The 19665-nt window shown below is 50.2% G+C and overlaps 1 protein-coding gene and 1 long non-coding RNA gene across 4 annotated transcripts in view; one reads left to right on the forward strand and one right to left on the reverse strand.

The window, feature by feature from the left end:
- The window catches only part of PRDM16 (PR/SET domain 16), a 306284-nt gene extending 292080 nt beyond the window's left edge, over positions 1-14204 (reverse strand). The window contains exons 1-2 of one of the 2 annotated variants that reach the window (XM_035344711.1): positions 14070-14204; positions 13574-13664 (exon numbers count right to left, since the gene is read on the reverse strand). Coding sequence is in view for 1 of the 2 variants with exons in the window: in XM_035344710.1 (XP_035200601.1) it covers positions 65-101 (37 nt within the window). In the remaining variant the exon portion in view is untranslated. Of the gene's footprint in view, positions 1-64; positions 176-13573; positions 13665-14069 lie in introns of those variants that run through there. The other variant, XM_035344710.1, reaches the window with a different exon arrangement.
- On the forward strand, positions 150-2761 carry LOC118177218. Of its 2 annotated transcripts, XR_004755712.1 has the most exons (3): positions 150-255; positions 341-466; positions 1027-2761. It is a non-coding gene; the product is annotated as an uncharacterized LOC118177218 (long non-coding RNA). The 2 variants fall into 2 exon arrangements; XR_004755711.1 differs by lacking the exon at positions 150-255 and having other exon boundaries at positions 332-466.
- Positions 14205-19665: the final 5461 nt, after the last annotated feature.

The following is a 19665-nucleotide window of genomic DNA, read 5'->3' on the forward strand; positions in this document are numbered from 1 at the left end:
CCGCGCCGTCCTGGCCGAGCCGCCGCGGAGGTGGGACGCGGAAGAAGGGAGAGAAAGGACCTACTTTTGGGCAGTTTTCTCGCCCTCGCCTTGGATCTCATCGTGTCGGCTTGTGGATTCCTCTCCTCCTCCTTGAGCCCAGAAGCAGCTACACACTATCTTCATCTCCCAAGCATTGTCAGTTTGGACACCTTCGCACATGCGCACAGAGCATTCAATCTGACACCCTCACCAGGGCCAAAAAAACTTTCCAATGTATTCATCATCATCAGTTTTTTTTTTTTTTTTTGTCCTATCCTCTTCTTCAGACCACTTATCTCTCCCCCCTCCTCTCTCCCAGCACCATCGCAGCCTTCCCCTGATCTGCCCCTTTAAGAAAAATCAGCCCTGGCGGCTCCTAGCCCTCCGCACACTGACCCTACACACTGGACAATATTTAAGGACCAAGGTGCCATCCTATAAAGAGGTGATTATCATTATTATTCTTATTATTACTGCTACTATTACTAAATAGCAATGCTGTAGAGAGTTTGTTAACGGATGTCATCCTGTAACCGTACATGTTTTAGACGCGCTTTTATTTTTAACCTGAAAAAAATATATATATATTTATCTGCGGTAACTTTTCGATCACTTTCTTAATTTTCTTCCTTTTTTACCCTCCTTCTCCGCCTCGCCCCCTCGGGCTCGGGGGACCGCGTAACTTTGCGATACCGATTTGCGCTTTGTGCTGCCGGCGTTGCTCGCTTTTGTACCGCGATCGTTCCGCTCCGCACCGGCGCTAGCGAAGCCCCCGCCGCTGCCGCCCCCGCTTCTCTGCTCGCGACCCCTCGGACCCCAACCTCCGACCCCGCGGGACCCACGGGCCCCTCGCCCTGCGCGGAGCGGGCTCAGCACCCGCGGACCGGGCTCAGCACCCGCCGAGCGGCCGCCGCCGCCCGTGCCCGCGTCCCCCGGGGCCGAGGCGCGGAGGGTCCCGGCCCCGGCTCCGCACCCCGCGCAGCCCCCATTTCTTGTGCGTTTCAGGTGCGAGGCAGCGCGGCCGGGCAGCGCTCCCGAGGGACAGGCGGCCGCCTCGCTGGGGGAAGCCGAGAGACGCGCAGACAGCCGAGAAAAGGGGGGTGAGAAAAAAAAAAAATACATTAAATAATAATAATAATAAAATCAAGCGATGCCGGCGAGACACGCAGGACCTGCCCGTCATCCCCGGAAGCGAAGGTAGAGAGAGACCAGGCAGCCCCTCTTTGAAGAAAGGAGCGAAGTGTAAATAGCCCGATGATTGATGTGCTGTCTTTGACTGCGGAGAAAGCACTATTTTAATTCAAGTGGCCAGGTCAGATGGTCACGGAAGAAGGTTGAAAGGTAGGATTTAATGAGATTAATATGGAGAGAGGGAGCGAGAGAAAGCGCGCGCCTTCATAAACATTCAATAAAATAATCGGGTTAGGGCGAGCGCTCGGATCTGCGCTCGAGGTGCTAACCCATACTGGGACCCGGCGAGCAGAAAAATCAGGAGCCCTCTCACCGAAGGGCATTGCAAAAACAAAGCCAAACTTCTGTGGGTGCGTCAGGTCTCTGCTGGAAGCCATTCTGCCAGCTGCACTTTTGCCCTGCAGGTGGAACTGGGGAGGGGGGAATATTCTCGCTAATTACCGGTTTTCCCCTCCTCAATAAAGTCTTTAATTGCAAATGGGAGCAGGGCCCTTTCAGATGCTACCTAGGAGCCGGCGTTAAAGGGAAAGGTGGTGGAGCAGGAGTCCAAATAAAATAAATACGTTTGAAGGGAACTCGCAGCCACGTGTCCCCTAAAATGTTGAAATGGTGCCTGCGAATTCCTTCCTCGAGAACGCGCTGCGCACAGGTAGCCGTTTCACGGCGTGGCGGGGACCCCGAGGTTGGAAAAACAAGCTCTCCTGAGCTCCTCGGGTGAAACAGGAGCCCTAATGTTTCCAGCGCATTGAAATATTTCTCCCAACGACCTTGGACGCTGGCTGCCTCCAACGAGCTGCTAATGGGACAGGCACATTTCAGTTCAAAAACCTCGTCCCGGTTTTTCCCTTCCCATTAGCCCCGCGGTTTTGTCGCCGGAGCCGCCGGTCGCGCTCCGGACCCGAGCAAAAGCCGCGAAGCCGGCGAGGAGGAGAGGGAAGAAGAGGGAAGGGAAGGGCAGGAGAAAAAAGGGAAGGGCAGGAGGGGAAAGGACACCCGGGGCCGCTGGCAGCCCCCGGCCGGGCCGCGCTCAGGTGCGGGCTTTGCGCGTCCTTGCGCGGCGGGGGCCGAAGAGCCCGGAGCTTTGTGCGGGGAGAGGCGGGCACGGGGGTCGCCCGCAGTCCCCCCGGTTTGGTTTGGGGGCCAAAAAGTGCCGCGGCCCCTGCGCCAGGACCCCCCCGGCCAAGAGCTGGTGCGAGAAATAAGCTCGCATTTAGCGGGGCCGCTCGCAGATATTTGAAGAGACGCAAAATGGATTCGGGGGGGTGCGCGGTGTGTGTGCGCCGAGTGGGAGTTCCCCGGTTAGTTGGGGCTTCTGCAAACGAAGCCAACGAGAAGGGATCGAAAAGTGGCCGGCCGAGCCGGCGGCAGCCCGGCCGAGCTGGGGCTGCCCTCGGCGCTCAGCTTTCATTCTATTTGCCGTTTCTCGCTCGCCCCGGCCGCATTTCTCAGGGCCCGGCGTGAATCGCTCGGTGTCAGGAGCGGGGCTCCCGCGGCGGCTGCACCGCTTGTGTCGGGCCGGGAGGCAGTTCGGTAAAATTAATTTTAAAAATATTTTTATTAAAAAAAAAAAAATGCCAAAGGGGAACGACTAGCCAAGCCCCGGTGCCGAGGTGCGCGGAGACAGCCCCGAGGCGAGCACCGCGTCCCGCCCGGCACCGGGCACCACGAGCAAGGGGCTGCAGCTCCCCCGGGCCAGAGCAGGGTCCCGTTCCGCAAATCTCGTTTTAAGCCAAAAACTCGCCAGAACCGGCACAGTTCTGAGCCAGGGCAGCGAGCCGGAGAAGCTCCCGGAGCCAGCGGGCTCCCAAGCGGCGGCCGCCGAGACGAGCCCTCCCCAGGGCGGCCGGGCCAGCGGGGGCACGGCGCTGCCCCCGGGCTCGGAGCCCCGCGCCCAGCCGAGCCCCGGAGCGGGGAGGGCAGCTGGGGGCCAGGAAAAAAACCCCCAGTCTTTCCCCCAGCCCGCAGCCACCCTCGGCTCCCGGTGGCGCATCCTGCTGCCTGGCCGGTCGAGCATCCCGCGGCTGCTACCCGTTTTTTTACAGTTTGCACCTGTTTGAGCGCCTATCGCTGCCGCGGGGAATGGCAAATTCATTAGCGGCGAGGGAGGGAGGAAGAGGGGCCGCGGAACTCCTCGGCTCCCCCGGGTCAGCCCAGGTGGCCGCTGGGGAGCCAGGGGCCCCTGCCCGGTTTGCAGGGAAGCGGTGGCCAAGGAGCCCCCAGCCCCCCCCCCCCAGGTGGCTGGAGGGGGGAAAAGGCTCCCCTACGGCGGTGGCCGATCTGCCACAATTGTTTCGCCCTCCGCGGCCACGAGCAGCGGGGGGGACGGGGCCGGGGAGCCCCCGCGGCCGGGCACGGCGCAGCCCCGGCGGGGGGCACGGGCGAGGCGGCAGCAGCGAGCGGCGCCTGTTAAGAGTTTATATAATCCGCCCTCGCTCCTGTTTGCACCTTCATCTCTGCTTCCTCGCCCGGCTAATATACATTTCAACACACAAACTCCGTGGCGTGCCACATGCGTTTCAACGGGGATTCACTGCGAGGCTTTAAAGGGGGGCGCTGGAGTGGCTGTAATTTACGGGTGGCTTGCCTGGCATTTTCACTACAAAGCCCCGCGTTTCCAGGTATTTTATGAAGCCAGCTTGGAAAATAGGCTCCAGGTGAAGCTTTGCGTGCAAGCCTCCCCGATCGATGTTGTTCCCGAGCAGCTGTAATGCTCCCGTAACGCTCCTCCGGACCCGGGCGGGGGGCGAGCAGCAGGGCTGCGGCTACCCCGGCAGCGCGGAGAAAGGCGCTGTGCAGCCCTCGTGCCCCGGCGGGTTTAAGCGCTAAAGAAGATTAAAATGGTTGAGACAGTCCGGCTCGGCCGGGAGCTGCCGCACACGCAGAGTAACCCCTTTCCCGTCCCAGGGATTTTCGCCTAAATTGCTTATTGTTTCTGCGCAGCGTCGCGAGGAGATTAGAGCGAGAATTAATATTGGAAACTGCGCAAGATGCCCGTGGCATACGACGGGGCTGCTCTCCCTTAGGGTCAGCGAGCCCCGGCCAGATTAGGCGCTAAGAATGTCACACGCTTCCCTAGAGATTTTCCCTTCCTAATCTGCCATTAATAAGCGGAGGAAGCGCACACAACAACCGCATTGTAATTAGGGGCTGCCTCAAATCCACGCAATCAAAGGGCAGCTTGCCTTTCATCCCCGCCGGTGCCAAGGAATTTCAACACCTTTCGGCCGCGGCTTCCAGCCCCGGCTCCCTGCATGCAGCAGGCGCAAGGGGGCAGTTAAGGACAGCCCTGCACACCCGGGCCACCGCTCGCCTGCCCGCGGGGTCAGCGGCCCCGAGCATCCCTCGCCCTGCCCCGGGCGGAGGCCGGAGGCTGGCGGGCCCTCGCCGGCGGCAGCCCCGAAGGAGGCAGCCGACGTGCCCACACCTCGGGGTGGTTTTTTACTTTATTAAGCCCAACACCTTCGGGAACGTCCAGGAGGAACGTGGCTGTGAAAGACAGAAATGCTTGCGTTTTGTGTGAAACGTTTTAACAACCTTACTGATTCTCCTAGCGAATAAATTAGGGGGCGGGGGTGGAAGATTAATACAAAAATGCAAAACCCGTGTGCGTGTTACTCTCCCGAAGCTCACTTTCCCGATACTTAAGCTGCGCTGAAATCAGCCCTCGCATCGAAATACATTTATCAGACTTTCTCTTATTTCCAGAAGAAAACACTGGCTCCTCTGGCCATGAAAATATACCGTGTAAATTGCCATTTAAGATTTTTCAAAAAACATATCCAGCTATAAGAATTCCTTCGAATTCGTTACACTCCACTGTGCAAGGCTACGCGCTGCGGGTCCGGGGAAAGGTAAAAACGCATGCCCTAAAATAAGTCGTAAAAAGAAAAGCAACATTTACATTTGAATATCTAACTTGAACAGTATTATAATTACCATCGTAAAAGATCGCGCACTGTTGTCTTTAAAACGTCAGCCTATGAACAGAAATACTTTTTGGAGGATGTAAACACAGCAGTTTTAATCATGACGGTCTCTTGGAATAAAAAGAAATTAAGGAGTTATAGCAATTTTTTTTAGACGTTGGATCAAAATATTTTTGCCCGGAGAATGCTTGCCAAATGAAAGCAAAATGGAAATGATGGGCGCCGCAATTCAGTAAACAGTTTTGTGATGGAAAGAGCCCAAGCCTGCAGTCTGCGGGGACAGGGGGCCCGGGGGAGTTCTCTTCTCCTGCGGGGGACGGCTGCGGTGGCACGGGGCGGCAGCGGCCGGGCGAGGGATTTTCGATCCAACGTTTTTCACCCCAAACGCGCTTTTCTGAAGACGCTGAACCGGGCTGTCTCGACTTGCTGCTGGAAATTCACAAGACTACCCCCCGCTAAAGGTTAAAGCGAGCCGCAGCATCCCGGAGAGCGGCGGCAGCTGGGAAGGGAGCGGGGCGAGACCCCGGCCCGGCGCAGCCTCGGGGGCTGCCGACGCCCGGGGGGGAAGATTCCTCAAATCCAACTTTATGTGGGGGGGGGGGGGGGGGGGGGAGGGGGCGAACCGAAAGCGGTCCCCGTTTCCCTCGCTGTCCTGCCAAGCCAGGCGTGTTCCCGGCTCTAGCACCGGGCGCCCCCTCCCTATTTTCTCCCAGCCCCGACGGAGCCCCCCCGGGGGCTGCCAGTGCAGCCCCGGGCAGGAGAGCCCCGTGGGGATGCACCCCCCCAGCAGCTCCCCGCCGCCCCCCGGACCCTCCCGCGCTGTTTCCGCGCCCGCTTTGCTTGCGCATCCCCCGCTGCCGATGGCTGCAGCGGTGCCGGCCGTGTAATTATTAGCTATTAATTGAGTTCAAGACCTTTTATGGCTATGGGAAATGAGGAGTCCGACCACTAATCCCGAGAAGGGGCTGCGCACAGCCAAGAGCTATGAAAAAGCCATCCAGGGCTGGCTGGGCCCGGCCTGACACAATGCCCCTGGGGGCGGGGGAAGCATTAACGAAAAAAATTCATTAGGTGAAAATTATAGAAACTTTAAACCGATGGATTTATTTACGAGGTCCCTTCGGGGCCTGACACTCCAATGCTTGGGGAGGGGGAAAGGGGTGCGGGAGCCCCCCGGAGGCAGGGAGGGTGCGCGGGGGTCGCCACCACGGGACCGGCGACTCCAGGGAGCGAAGGAGCGCTGCAAGGCTGGGGGGATCCTGCCCCGGGTCCCCCCTCCCCCCCCCCCCCCCCGCTCCGGGGTGCCAGCGCCTTCCCCGCGCTCCCGCCGAGCTGCGGGGCTCCCTCCGATGCCGTTTCCCTCCAGCCTTATCTTTACACGCTTCCACCTTCCAATTAAACTTCCCCAAATTGCCAAAAGCCTTATTTGCATGCAAGGGACTCTGTTCAAAGATGCTAACGCATTGTCTCCTCTCAGAACTTAACATTTCTCTCTTCAGTTCCCACTTGAAAGAAGTTTTAGAACAGTATTCAAAGACTGTCCAAACGAACAAAACCTTCCCCTTTGCTCGGGAGAGAAATCCGGTGTATTCAATAAGAGGGCATATTCTCAGAAGTTTGTAGATTTTGTTTTAAAGGCTGTATTGTTCGTGCCTTTTTCCTGCAAACTTTTTTTTTTCCCTCAGAGCACGACTCACATGCCTGCAAAAGATTATTAAAATAAAACATCATAGAGCTTTTTCTTTTTGCACTGTTTAGAATTACTTTTCTGGAAGAGCTTTGCAAGCATACCCCCCCAAGTCATAATTAAGAACACTTTTTTTTTTTCACTAGCAAACAGGAAAAGTAAAAAAAAAAAAAAAAGTCAAACCCTTTTCCAAATGCTCCTATTTCTTTAAGCACTAACAGAGTTGTGCGCTTCAGCAATGCTTATCTGTCACCCATCCACCTGAAAACATCCCGGGTGCCGAGGAGGTGCCGTTCGTCTCCATCGGAGCAAATTAAAGCAGCGAGACATCCACACCCGGCAAAGCCCCGAGCACCTCTGCGAGCAGAAAATAAACGCCGACTACAATTGCTAGTGAGTTTTCAAAAGCCTTTTTTAAAAAAGCGACAGGATCGCTTCCTTCAGCCCCCCACTTTTCCTTTTGACCCTAAAAGAGGAGGATCCACGAGCCGGGGACGCAGAGCTCCCCCCAGCAATGCGGCAGCGAGCCGGGCACCCCGTCCATGACCAGCTCCTGATAAAGATGCACAAAGGGCGCAAACGGGGACCCGACGGGACGCCAGCATATTTTATTCATTTAACACAAAGCAGCTTTTAAAGAGCAACTTAAAAAAACGCGCTTCAGAGCATGTCTCGAGGGCTGGGGGCAGAGGAAGGGAACTGATGGGGTGCGAGGTGAACTCGCAGCGATGCTGCCGTGCCTTCAGCAGCCCCGCGGGACCCCGCCGAGCATCAGCACCCCGGCAGGGCCCATCCCTGCCCCTTGTCCCCACCCTCACCCCCAGCATAATCCAGCTCCCGGAGAGCCCCAAGTTTTTCCCTCCAGCCCTACAAGCGGTGCCAACCCCCCCCTCCCCCTCCCCCCCATGAAATAATGTCAGGGCACAGAAGCACAAGAAGCTCCTGCCCTCGGTTGGTAGATCACAGCCTGAGCAGGGAACCATCGTACTATCATACAGCACCCTTTACGTCACCGGTGTCACCTCCACACACCCCAGCCCACAGGAAAGCCATCAGGACCAAAAATAATTTTCTGAGCCATAGGGAACCAGGGGCTCATTTAGATTTACAAATTAATGAAGGCTTACTGTAGAAAGTAACTGTAAGAACATGTGTTAAAATGCAACAGAAAGAATTTCATCGATTTCCATGAGAGGTGGATTGCATCCAGGAAGAATGAGTCAACCTCATTCCTCGAGCAAAACTCACTGACGAGAACTGCACCAGGCATGAATTTGGATCACTTTGTTCTCCCCCCCGTTTCATGTAACATCCAGCTAATCATCTTCAGTGGTGTTCTGGGGTAGGCAGAGCTGGATGGGAATTCTTAAAACTGCTTTTCATCATGGGAAAACAATGATTCAGCAACTGCCATTGTTTCCCAGCACCACAACAGGTACCAGCACTCAGCCTAACAGCAGCACACACAAGATGTGCGTCAGTGCAGGAAAGGGCAGCTCCTTCCTCCCAGTGCCCCAGGCATGGAACAGAGGGTCTTCCACGTAGTGTAGAAACACCCGTGTTCCTGACAGCCCTGCTAATTCCTTCCTCCTTCACCCACACTTACTGCTAACCATCACAAGATTCTGGTTTAATCACCCTGGAGAAGATAATTCTTGAAGCCACTGAAGTCTCCTAACCAGCTCTATTCTTACACTACAGAGGGAGGCAATCCATTTCAGAGGAAAAAGCAGCATGTTCGAGTAATTGATAGAGAAGTCCCTCTCCAATCACACATGCACATTCACTGTGGTAACAGTATTTTGTTTTACAGGTGGAAAAGTCTGCTTCTTACTTTACAGGATATGGGTGGGTGGAAGTCTCAATCAGTGATCAAGTGACAAATGCTGATGCAGTGTCAATGCAGATTGAAGATCTACAACGAAGACCACCATGCTCTTCAACCTTTCTGGATTTTATTCCACACATTGTCTGTGTGAGAACTTGTGGCAATCCAGCAGCAGACAAAAGGAGTTCAGCACTTTTGTTGCTGGAGAAGCAAGGCACACACAGCGAGCAATAAGCTAATTGATAAATAGTTTTTAAAAAAACTCAAGCTCCATTTTCTAAAAAGTTGTTACAAAATGACATGCAAATATACAAAATACTTAATGGTTTCTATGAATATATATAAATGTCCCTGCACCTTATGACTGCTATTTTCCATCCAGCTTTCCAACAAGTGCAGTCTCTGCATTTCTGTATCTACAATTGTACCATTTATAAGCCAGTAGCCCACCTTGCCCATATGCTTGTTCCTACAGTGACTCATATTCCATTCGATTTATTCATGTGAACACTTGTGTTAAAACGGAGGAAAGAGCAGAACCTTTGGGGCAGGAACACTACATTTTGGTAAACACCACACACTCACTATTCCCTGTCAAAAAAACAAAAGCACTGATTTAAATCCTGTGCAGGATAAAAGCTTTTACAACTGGTACAGCATTAAAAGTAAAAATTAATTTAAAAGAAAACCTTGCTGAATAGTATTGTTTACTCAATACCTAAAATATAGTCTTTCTAGAGGAATACACTCAGGGAGGAAACAAACTCATAAATTACCCAGCCAAGGCATGGTAGATTAACTTTACTTTCATGTTATTGATCCAAAACCCTTCCAATCAAACTTCCCTGAAAAAGCTTACCACTGCTTGCTGGCAGCATTTGCTGAATTCAAGGAGAAATTAAGCACCTATCACTTTGTCTCCAAGCAGAAGCTCCCAAGCAGCACACTGCAAGCAAAGCTGCATACCTGGCTGCATGCTGTAGGCTCCTAGGTTCTGCAGGGCAATTTCTTCCCCACCTTCATAATTAAAAAGCAGCATGCAGCTTAGCTGCCCAGTAGCTTAAGCTGCCACAGCACAGCACCCCAGACACCAGCTGCAGTCTGGGATGTGTAAGGGGTGTACATTCAAGACCCTCACCTTGCAGGCGCTGGAATTTCAGTTTTAGCACATATTGAACCACCACAAAACGTCTGCATTGGCAGAGTCCTGCAGGTACAACTGTACCTGAATAACAAGGCCTTCAAAAATCAATCATCTCCAGCACTATCTGCACCATGAGGTCAGTATTTAGTTACCCTCTTAATATCAAAAACTTCTCATGTGATGGTTGCAACTAACAAGCTGCAACTTAGAAAATCAAAAGTATCATTCTCAGGACAAGTTCCAACCATACATCATTTTTATACACCAAAAGAAGGCAAAAGAACAATTTGAGATACTTGAAAATGAGCAAGGCACTGTGCACCCAGAGCCCATGTTCCTAAACAACTGACTGGAGCCCCTGCCTGGCATAAGGCACCTGCTGCCAGCACTACCCTTCTCCCTTGTACCACATCACCTCCTGTGTCAGGTGCTTCACAGGGAGCAGAACCCAAATTCTGCCCTGGCAGGAAGGCAGAGCTGCTCCTGAGGTCTGCCACAGGAAGGGTGTTCAACAGGGCAACTGCTGCAGAACTGAAGGCCTGAATGCAGTGTTTAAACGTTCCCAAGGCAGAAAGCATCCTGGCCACTCTCATTTTCCCTTGTATCAAGGCCCATTGCCTTCACCCTTCTACTGCTGGAGTCCCACGCACTGCTTTGCCCTGGCTGGTCAGCAGATTAAGCCTATGAGGGGAGGCAGAACTCTTGTTAGACTGTCACCACTAACAGAAGGAAATACCGCATGACAAAAAGTTCCCTCAAATGTACAAGGTGTTTCTGATACAAAAGCACAGTGAGCTGCAAGCCTGAATACATCCAGGAGAAAAGGACCTTTCTGCAGGCCTTTCTTCTGGAAGCTTGTTTCATTCATCTGCTGCACACATGAGTTGCTCACTCTGCTGGCTGGAAGAGCCTCTAATGAAAGAATACAGGAGTGAAATGGTATTACGGCACATTACTCAGACCCTCTATGCACGATGCTCTAAATGAGCTCCAAGTTCTCAGAACGAGTCTTGGAAGTTGCCATGTAAACAGCAAATAGCCAGCAGAGCAGGCCAGCACACCGCAGCAAAACACACGCATAGTCCAGCAGCAATGCAATTGTTCTGCTTTCAAGTCCTGCAGTCAGCACTGGATGCTACCCAGGGTATTCTCAAAATCTGGAGCCCCCCCCAGAGCAGCCCCGCACGATGCTGCTGTGAGAGGAGAGCTTCTGTCTTTCTCAGCTGGTAGCTACAATCTCACCACAGTACCAGTAATACTGTTCCTGATACATACCTCAAGACTGTCTCTCATTTTCACTCCAGATTGCTTCAGTACCCTGGAACAGATGTGTCATGAGCTGCTTGACTACCATTCAGCTGCAGTTTTGTTCCCTCACTATAAATGAGATGGGGAAATAGTTTCATTTCTCTGAAGTATAAAGTTAAATAGAGTGAACTGAAGTTTCTTTAAAAATAATGGAGTGAGATCACCCATACAATGATTTTAAATGACTCAAATAAGAGCATTACTTAAGTTTAGCATGTACATCCTGAGGAATTGGAGTCCCTCAGTTTCAGCCATTTGGGTGCATTACAAGGGGGAACAGGGCTCTTTCATATGGGTAATAATTTTATAGGAAATGTTCCCAACTGCTTTTTAGCTCCACTTTTAAGCAACCCAGAGTGAGAATCAATTAAAGATCAAAAGGATTTGACATTTTCAATGGAATTTGAGTCTTAAATACTTTGTCATAAAGCTCCACCAAATTAACCATTTAGGCAGGGAAGTATTTTATTCCCAAGTATGCTGGCCACTAAATCTGGGCTGGCAGGGAAAAATAAGGGCATAAAGAACAACTGAAAAAGTAAAACCAGTGAAGCTAAAACAGCAGAAGTGACCAGTGTCTGACATCTTTTCAAAGTCAGGAAGAATTGCTGCTCATTTTGAGACTCAGCTTCATGAAAGCACTGGCCACAAAGCTGGTCAGCATCTCTGCATTGCAATCACCTCAGCTGCACCTCAACCCGTAATTATTACAGCTGGACCTGTTTATCACAGCCTAAATTCTACCAAAAAGGAAAAGCTATCCTTTAGATAAAACCATTTAAAGCTTTGCATCTTAATATAAATCATAGAAAACAAGATTTACATCCTCAGTGATGTCATTCATCTAGGCACTGCTGCTTTTCCAAGCAAACCACACTTCAGTAATTTTTCCCCTATTAAGCAGTCTTAGCATTAGTTCACATGCATTTTCCCATCTCCCAAGTTATTCAAAATTAATATTTCTGACCATCTAGCCATTTTCTCACCTTCCATACAAGCTTTATTGCCCAGTGAAATTCTGGTTGCTTCTGTATTAGTGATATACCAAAATTTGTTACATTATACCAAGATTTGTTCCAAATCTGGGAAATGCTCAGAAAACAACTTTAGACATAAGAGCTTTCACAAACCCACAGAAGCATGAAGTGGTCTATCAAAGAATAACTGAAACCCAGGATATATCATCCCAGAATGAAATCCCCACTCACAGAACATCCTATTCAATAGGCAAAACCAACATTTTTTTTTTTTTATCACCAGAGGGGCAGCATTTAAGCAAAAAAATAGATCACAATAAAATAATTTTATTCTGGAAGGATGAGAAAAATGTTAAACATTTTTTTATGTGAGAAACAGAGATACAGAGCTTGTTTGAAAACTGAAAGTCTCTCATGCCCCAATCTATAAATAAAACTAGTTGGGCTTTTCTTTTGTACTAAATTTAAAGGAAAGCCTTTTCCATGGAGAGTTTTCTTTAAAACAAACTATGCCCCAGAAGGAATTTAATGGTGGTGTTTCCAACAAGCAGCATGAATGAATTAAACAATAAATGCAGTAAGAAAGCAGCTGTATTTTTCTTTAATAGAAGCAGATGAATTTGTAGTTCAAACGTGGCTGCGCTCTCAGAGAGAGAAGGACAGTTCCTGGCTGTTCTCACCCAGATAACGACATTTTCCTTTCACCCTGTACCAGGACCTTGGCTCAGGTGCAAGTTGCCCTCCAGCATCACAAAAAGCCTCCGTGTTCACTACTGACCATCAAGGAATCCCACGTTTCATTGCATGCAGTACCACATCACTCAGCTCCCTTCTGCTTATTACCCACAGGCTACACAGGGACAGGAGGAGAGACACTTGGCCCTCCCCAGTGGCCAAGCCAGGGCCACCATCGCCATACAGCAACCAGAGACCAAGCACTTGGCTTTGTTCACCTTCCACCTTTGGAGATAAGCCCCAAGGCCTTCTGCAGTTACTCACTGCAGAAGTCCCCAAGCCTCACAACAACCTGCCAGCAGCCTGAAGTGCACGAACTCCCAAGTAACCAGTTCAAACAAACACTAACAAGTCTCCAGCAATTATTCTGAACATTTATGCCTTACTAAGATCACAGCAGGCTCGGGACATTCAGTACCACTTTAGGAGAGCCTGCTGCAGTTTTAAACAGGTATTTCCACTAATTAGCCCAGCAACCATTACCAATTACACTCATTTCATGTTTCAAACAGATACCATCACCCTAACCTGGCTAAAGCCCTAACTCTGAATTGTTGAACATACACCATGCTCCACCCCAGAAGCAACAGCATTTCAAGCGGGGCAGATGACAGAAGCTCTTGCAGCAATTCACGTTTTCCAAATCACTTTATCTTAATCCTGAAGTTCTGCTTGCTTCTGATTTTTGTTTGTTCTCAGCCTTTACTTTGTATGCTCTAGGTTTCTAGAAAGGAAACTGCTACTTAAGGTCCGCACCTGCTGTATTCTTCTTCCACTGCAGTGAGGAGACTTCTCTCATTGTATGGGAATTGGGCACCCTTACCAACAACACAGGAGCCCAGCAAGCCTGTAAGAAATGTTTCCTATCAGACTAAAGCAGTTTCTTTCCTTGCAGTAGAGTAGCTTCCCCTCCAAATCCCAGTGCAGCCTAATCTGTATTGTAGAAGAGTAGGGACTTGAAAAATTCATTGGTAAGTTTCTTTTTTTTTTTTTTTAATATGGCAAGGAAGTTACAAACATTGCAAAGGTAAGGTTCCTGCAAGAATCACAGATCACCCACCCCTTTGCTGATGTGCACCACCCATGAGCAGTATTTTCAGCACAGGCTTTACTGATCCATACACAAAACAGATGCACCAAGAAAGAATATAAAAGCTGATCATATTTTGTTGTTGTGGCTTTGATTCTCCTCCTTGTAATTGCAAGCGAGCTTTCAATTGACTACCTCCAAGTAGATGAAGAGCATACACACCTCAAAGAAGGCAAAACCTCCTTGCCGAAGCCTCAGACAGCAGGACTCCAGAGACAGCAAACCCTCCTCCAACAGCATGGTGACCCTTCTGGGAAGTAGTTCAGCCCTGCCTATATAGAATTACTCGATTTGCCACAGGTACTCCAATTAGGGTGAGTGGAGCTAGGTGGACTTCATTAAATTCATCATCTTTGGGGCTGGGCCTTGCCCTCCTTGCAGCCGGCCGTGGGGAGCCCTGCGCAGAGCAATGGGGCTGCTCCTGTGCTGCAAGAGAAACGAGCTCACGTTGCACCTGGAACGGCAGCTCTGCACCTGTGGTGCCTTTCTGCGTGGATTTGTCTGTGACTGAGAGGGATGAGATGAATCTGCTGCAATAAATACGTTTTCCAAGCATCCTGGTTAAGCAGATGGATCCTGCTGCATGTCAGAAAGAAAAGGGGGTTTATGGCATTACAAAGGGAGACACAAGGCCCATCTTGAAGCAGTTCAGCTCACCTAGTCAGAAGAGCAAGCAATTAATGAATTCTGGGTGGGCGGTCAATAGTTCACTGATGTGTGAAGCTCATCGTGTGGCACCCCTGGAAGCCCCTGCGCGCTTTGTGTGCTGGTGGTTACTTAGAAAAGGCCACGAGAGCAGCACTGGCGGCTGTGTCCCACACCAGGCAGAGCTCATCCCCTAGCCGAGTTCACTGACAGGCAACCCAAAGGGTCTTCTTTCAATACTTGTGACATTTCCAAAGCTCGGATTCTTTTATTTGCAGTAACTGTATGTTTCGTAAGTATAAAGAGTGAACTTCCTCCTACATACGGTGGAAATACATAAAACACAACTCAATGTCATTTCACCTGCTGATATTTCTATTTCAAGAAGGGAGTGAGAACACTGCAAAAGAAAAAAGAAGAAGAAGAAAAAAAAGCCTTTCCCAGCAAACGGTGATGTATAGGATGTGACATAATAGTGTAAAAACTTTTGGCAAAAACAGGGATTTTAAATTGCTTTGCTCTATTTTGCTGTGGTGGGAGTTTTAATGCAGTGCACTTTGCCTAGAACTGACATGAAAGAACAGACAATCATCTAGAATGTGTTACAGGGAAGAACAAAACAATTTTTCCAGACAAAAATATATTGAGTTCAGTACACTGTTCATAGGTTACAGCAAACAGAAGCACTCGCTGTAATGGATGCTTTGTGGCTACTGGCAAACCTCTCGAGGGCGCACGGGAGGGAGGTGGCGGTGATGGGGTGGCAGGTATGAGCTGCGGCGGGGTGAGAGGGGACAGAACTTTATTTCCTTTTTACAAAACAATTCTGTGGGCTCTGTGTATTTCCCTGGGTCCCGCCAGAGCAGAGCAGACAGCATTGTGCTGTAACACGGCCACAGCAGCCTGCCCACCCATGGCTCCGTGCGGAGAACCAGCTCTGGTCCCAGCAGGTACCTGCACGGGGGTGCCGCTGGAGGGTCAGCAGCCTGGCAGTGACCTAGGGCACGCACAGGCTGTGGGCCAGATAGGGGGACATCATGACAAATGGCTTTTTTGAGTGGCCACAGTGCCAGCAAGGCGGCGTTGTTTGCTTTATTCGCCATGTGCTGGAACAAAGCAGAGAAGCTGGGGTGGTGGTTTGTCCTCAGAGCATCAACCAGAGTGTAATCGGTTCTGCAGAGTTCCCTCTAGAGGCGAGCATTTAGGGACAGTTAAACTACAGCTCTCGGACCTGTTAGGGTGAGCGAGCTTTGTGTTAAAGCGGGAGGGATGCTCACAGATGCTCACTGATGCTCGCAGCCTCCTGCACTGCACCTGCTGGGGGGGCTGAGGGCACCTGGCCTGATCCTCCTGCTGTTGTAGCAGGCAAACCTCAGCCATTTCAGGCTGACAAAACTCTCCATACAAAGCCCAGCGAGTATGTGAGCCCTTGGACTTCTTTACAATTAAGAAAAAGGAAAAGTTTTGATTAAGGGGGAGGAACAGGCACGCTGTAGCCAGGGCAGATTGAGTTCAGCACCAACGCTGCTGGCACACGACCGACTCAAACAGGCTTCTCACCTGTGCGCCTCCATCCTACGCAGACCCCAGCAAATTGGCCTCTGCGACTGTTCCAGGAGCCACTTGCCATGTGTTAGAGCTTGTGGTTTATTGGCATTAGGAGAGGTGCAGCTTGTAGTGCTGCAGTGTAATGCAGAGCTGCTGCCCGTGCAGCACTGCAGCAGCCCTGCCTGGCGGCTGGACCAGCGAGGACGCCCTGTGCACGCTGATACTAACACTGCCTCCTTTTACATTCTTCTTGCTCTCTTCCCCTCTCCTTTTTCTAATGAAATCTTTCCATATTATTAATGGCTAGGGTGGATCTATAGAGCACGTTCCTTCCAGGATTTTCTTGTTTGCTGTAGTCTTCACATTTTCCAGTTCATTTCCTATTTTCCTGCTCTAAAACCACTGCCAAAAAAATCCCTGAAGCACATTTTGGTACTTGAATAGAAATATATATATATATAAACATTTGAGAACAGACATTTGATCCAGACTCTTGCAAATCAGTAGCAATTTTCCCTGAAAATATGAGTCATTTGCATCAGTGGGTGACAGTTCCTCCAGGTGAGCTTTTATCTAATTAACGAGGCAGATGCATTCCTATCAGTGAAATGGGTAACGCTGTATCACATCATTTATGTGAATTTAATTGTCCAAGAGCATTCAGCCAAAATGTAAGGACTGGCCTTATGACAGAGCATTTAACCGGGTTCCTTTAGGAACTAAATGATTAGGAATGAAATTAATGAAATGGATTTATGCCCAGATATTCTAAATGACACCAGCTCCTATAGCCGAAGAAGAAACAGGTACCCAAGAAAATGTTCTTCACTCATGGACTGGAATATTAGAAACAAAAGCGGCTATGTAATCCCCCATGGAAAGAATTATTTTGGTTTCATGTAATCCCTCACCAGAAAACCTGGAAATGTTACAAACTGCATTGATATTAGAGCTCAAGTGCACGATGGTGCCAATTGGAACAGGTCAGGAGCTGGGGAATTCCTCAGGACATTCGAGGAGAAAAAAAAATCTGAAGTAATTTCATGGATTATTGTTGTTTTTAATCCCTTCTGTGGCTTCTGAAAGAAAATCCCCACACGTTTAGTTGCTCAGACATGGACACTTCTCTGTAAACATAAACTGGAAATAAAAGCAGTTGGACACAAGTCAGACTGGTGGAAGTGCTATTAAATGACTCAGGCAGCCTGATCCCTGAGACCGGTTATTTCTGTGCATAACACTGGCAATTTGGGGCTGAGCTAATTCTACTATGGGCGTCATCCTCCGTTCTTTGCTCAAGGGTGCAATAGCAGGTGACGCCAAGGGACCCTCTGCTCTGACTCCCCGACCCACGTTTGCTCTGCAGGCACAGAGCTCATCCACGGGATCCCGGGGCTGGGCAGGTCCCGCGCTGCGGGGCTTACAGCAGCTCCTCTGTAGGGACTGAGTTGGGCCAAAGCAGAGAATAACAGTCCACGCTAGTGCCTGAACAGGAATGTTTCCCTTTAAATACGCTGGGACGCATCCACGTTTCTCAGTCTGCGCACTCAGTATCTGTTCATTTCCTTCCACTGACGAACAACAGGACACAAGATGACTCAGGGCGTTTCCACGGCTGCGTTGGGTGAGACGCTGCCTTCGGCAGGATGCTCGGTTGCACGCATCAGTGTAACATGCAGCAGCCTCATGGTTCCTGCTCTGCAATTCCAGCTCGGTGTCTGGGCGAAGACCATCCCCGATCTCAGCGTGCCTCAAAGCATCGCGCTGCACACGAAGGCTCAGATTCAGTTCCACGGGTGTGCATAAAGAGTTTGATTTAGGAACTACCACCAGAGGAATTTCTCAGTAGATGGAGAGGGATAAAAGCCCAGCAGCTCAGAAGCAGGTGAAGTTTCTCAAGCCTCTCTCTCTCTCTCCCCCCCACTGTTTCTCTTCTTAACCTGAGCTTAAAGTCACTTGCTTTCATTGTGCAAGATTAGATGGGAAGAATCCAGATCGCGGTGATCTGCCCTAGCAAACCTGTGGCAGTTCTGGAAAGAAAACCTCTGAGGGAGCAAGCTGGCCATCATCCAGTTACTCTGTGTACGCAGGAATCCCTTCTTATAAAGGAATAATGATCTCACATCACTAAAAAAAATCCATTTTGACGTAAATTCACGGAATACAGGGGGTTTAAGACAGCACAGCTGAAATCAGCATCTGGACTATTGTCTTGGATACCTTCAAAGCCCGTGATTTCTCCCTCCAGGGGCACATGCTTCTAGGAAACCTATATTACTTTGGCTGAAAGACAGTACTTCAGAGAATGCCATCAGACCACCAGCACAGTGTAATAGTTCTGCTCTGTTGTTCTGAGAAATACTATTTTCTGTAGGAATTCGGGAATGACCCATAGAAACAACTTTGGCAGCACATGTATTTCCCTTTGGATTTCTCGAGGTAGCAAAGGATCTGAAGAGCTGAGTGTTTCCAAATCTTCTCAGCTCATCTGCATTATGAGGACTAAGTGGCTCACCAGTGGCTCCTCCGTTAGTCTGAGGCTCTGACACCAGCAGGGCTGCATTTGGTCCAAGATGTCCTGAGAACCGCAGAGAGAGCGATGTTTTTTAACACCATCAAATTCCCCTCTCTGCTCTCGGTGAGCGAGATTCATTGCAAAAACAAGCAGTAAATCCTGCAAGGCTGCGAGAGCGCAGCACTGAGGGCCAGACAAATTAAGACAGATGTTCTGAACTTTGGGATAGCGAGGATGTGGTTTCGTGCGGCCGGCCATGTGAATGCTCTCAGCACATCCTCCCTTCTCAGACACAGGAATGAGGCAGATAATGCAAGGAGACACAATAAATCCAGGAGATGGCTGTGCTGGGTGGGGTTGCCAACCTGCAAGCAGAGCCCCCAGCTCGGCTGGATGCGCGCTGCTCCGTGCACTCCTGCTGCACGCTCCTGAAAAATACAAGGGAGGAGCAAGTGTGTGAGAGACGGGGAAAAGATGTGCCAGGAAGTCGTGCAAAGGAGGGAAGTTTGTCAGCACATAGCTGTCTGCCTCTGCAGGAGCCACAGCCACAAGGACTAAGGAGGAGAAAATCACGGAGCTCTCTGGAGGCCGAGCCCTCAGGTGGCAGCGGCGTCATGCGGATCCCATGACCACCCCGTCTGACACCTTGCAAGCACAGCCTTGGGACACGGCGTACAGGCGAACCCAAGGGACCCTCCTCCTGCTTTGCACAACCGTCCTGGTTTTCCTGCTTTTTTAACAACATGCACAAGCAGCGGGACTTGGGCCTGGGGTTTAGGCCTTATTTAGGCTAAACGACGCAGCCCTTACATTCATGGTGAGTTAGTTTTATTTTCTCCATGTGAACTACAAAGAAGCACAATTCAAGAATAAAAATGCTTTTTGTCCAAAGCCATTGGAAAATTATTAAGGAAAGGCAAATGAGGAGGATACTCAGCAAGGTCTTTTAATTCCCTCATTCCCCCTTTACGAAGCTTGGTGCTCTGGCTCATATTTGACACCCATCAGAAGTAATCTGGAGCTTGCAGATAGAAGGAACAATTTCTACCC

Source organism: Oxyura jamaicensis, chromosome 21 (genome assembly GCF_011077185.1).
Source record: "Oxyura jamaicensis isolate SHBP4307 breed ruddy duck chromosome 21, BPBGC_Ojam_1.0, whole genome shotgun sequence".
NCBI classification, from domain to species: Eukaryota; Metazoa; Chordata; class Aves; order Anseriformes; family Anatidae; genus Oxyura; species Oxyura jamaicensis.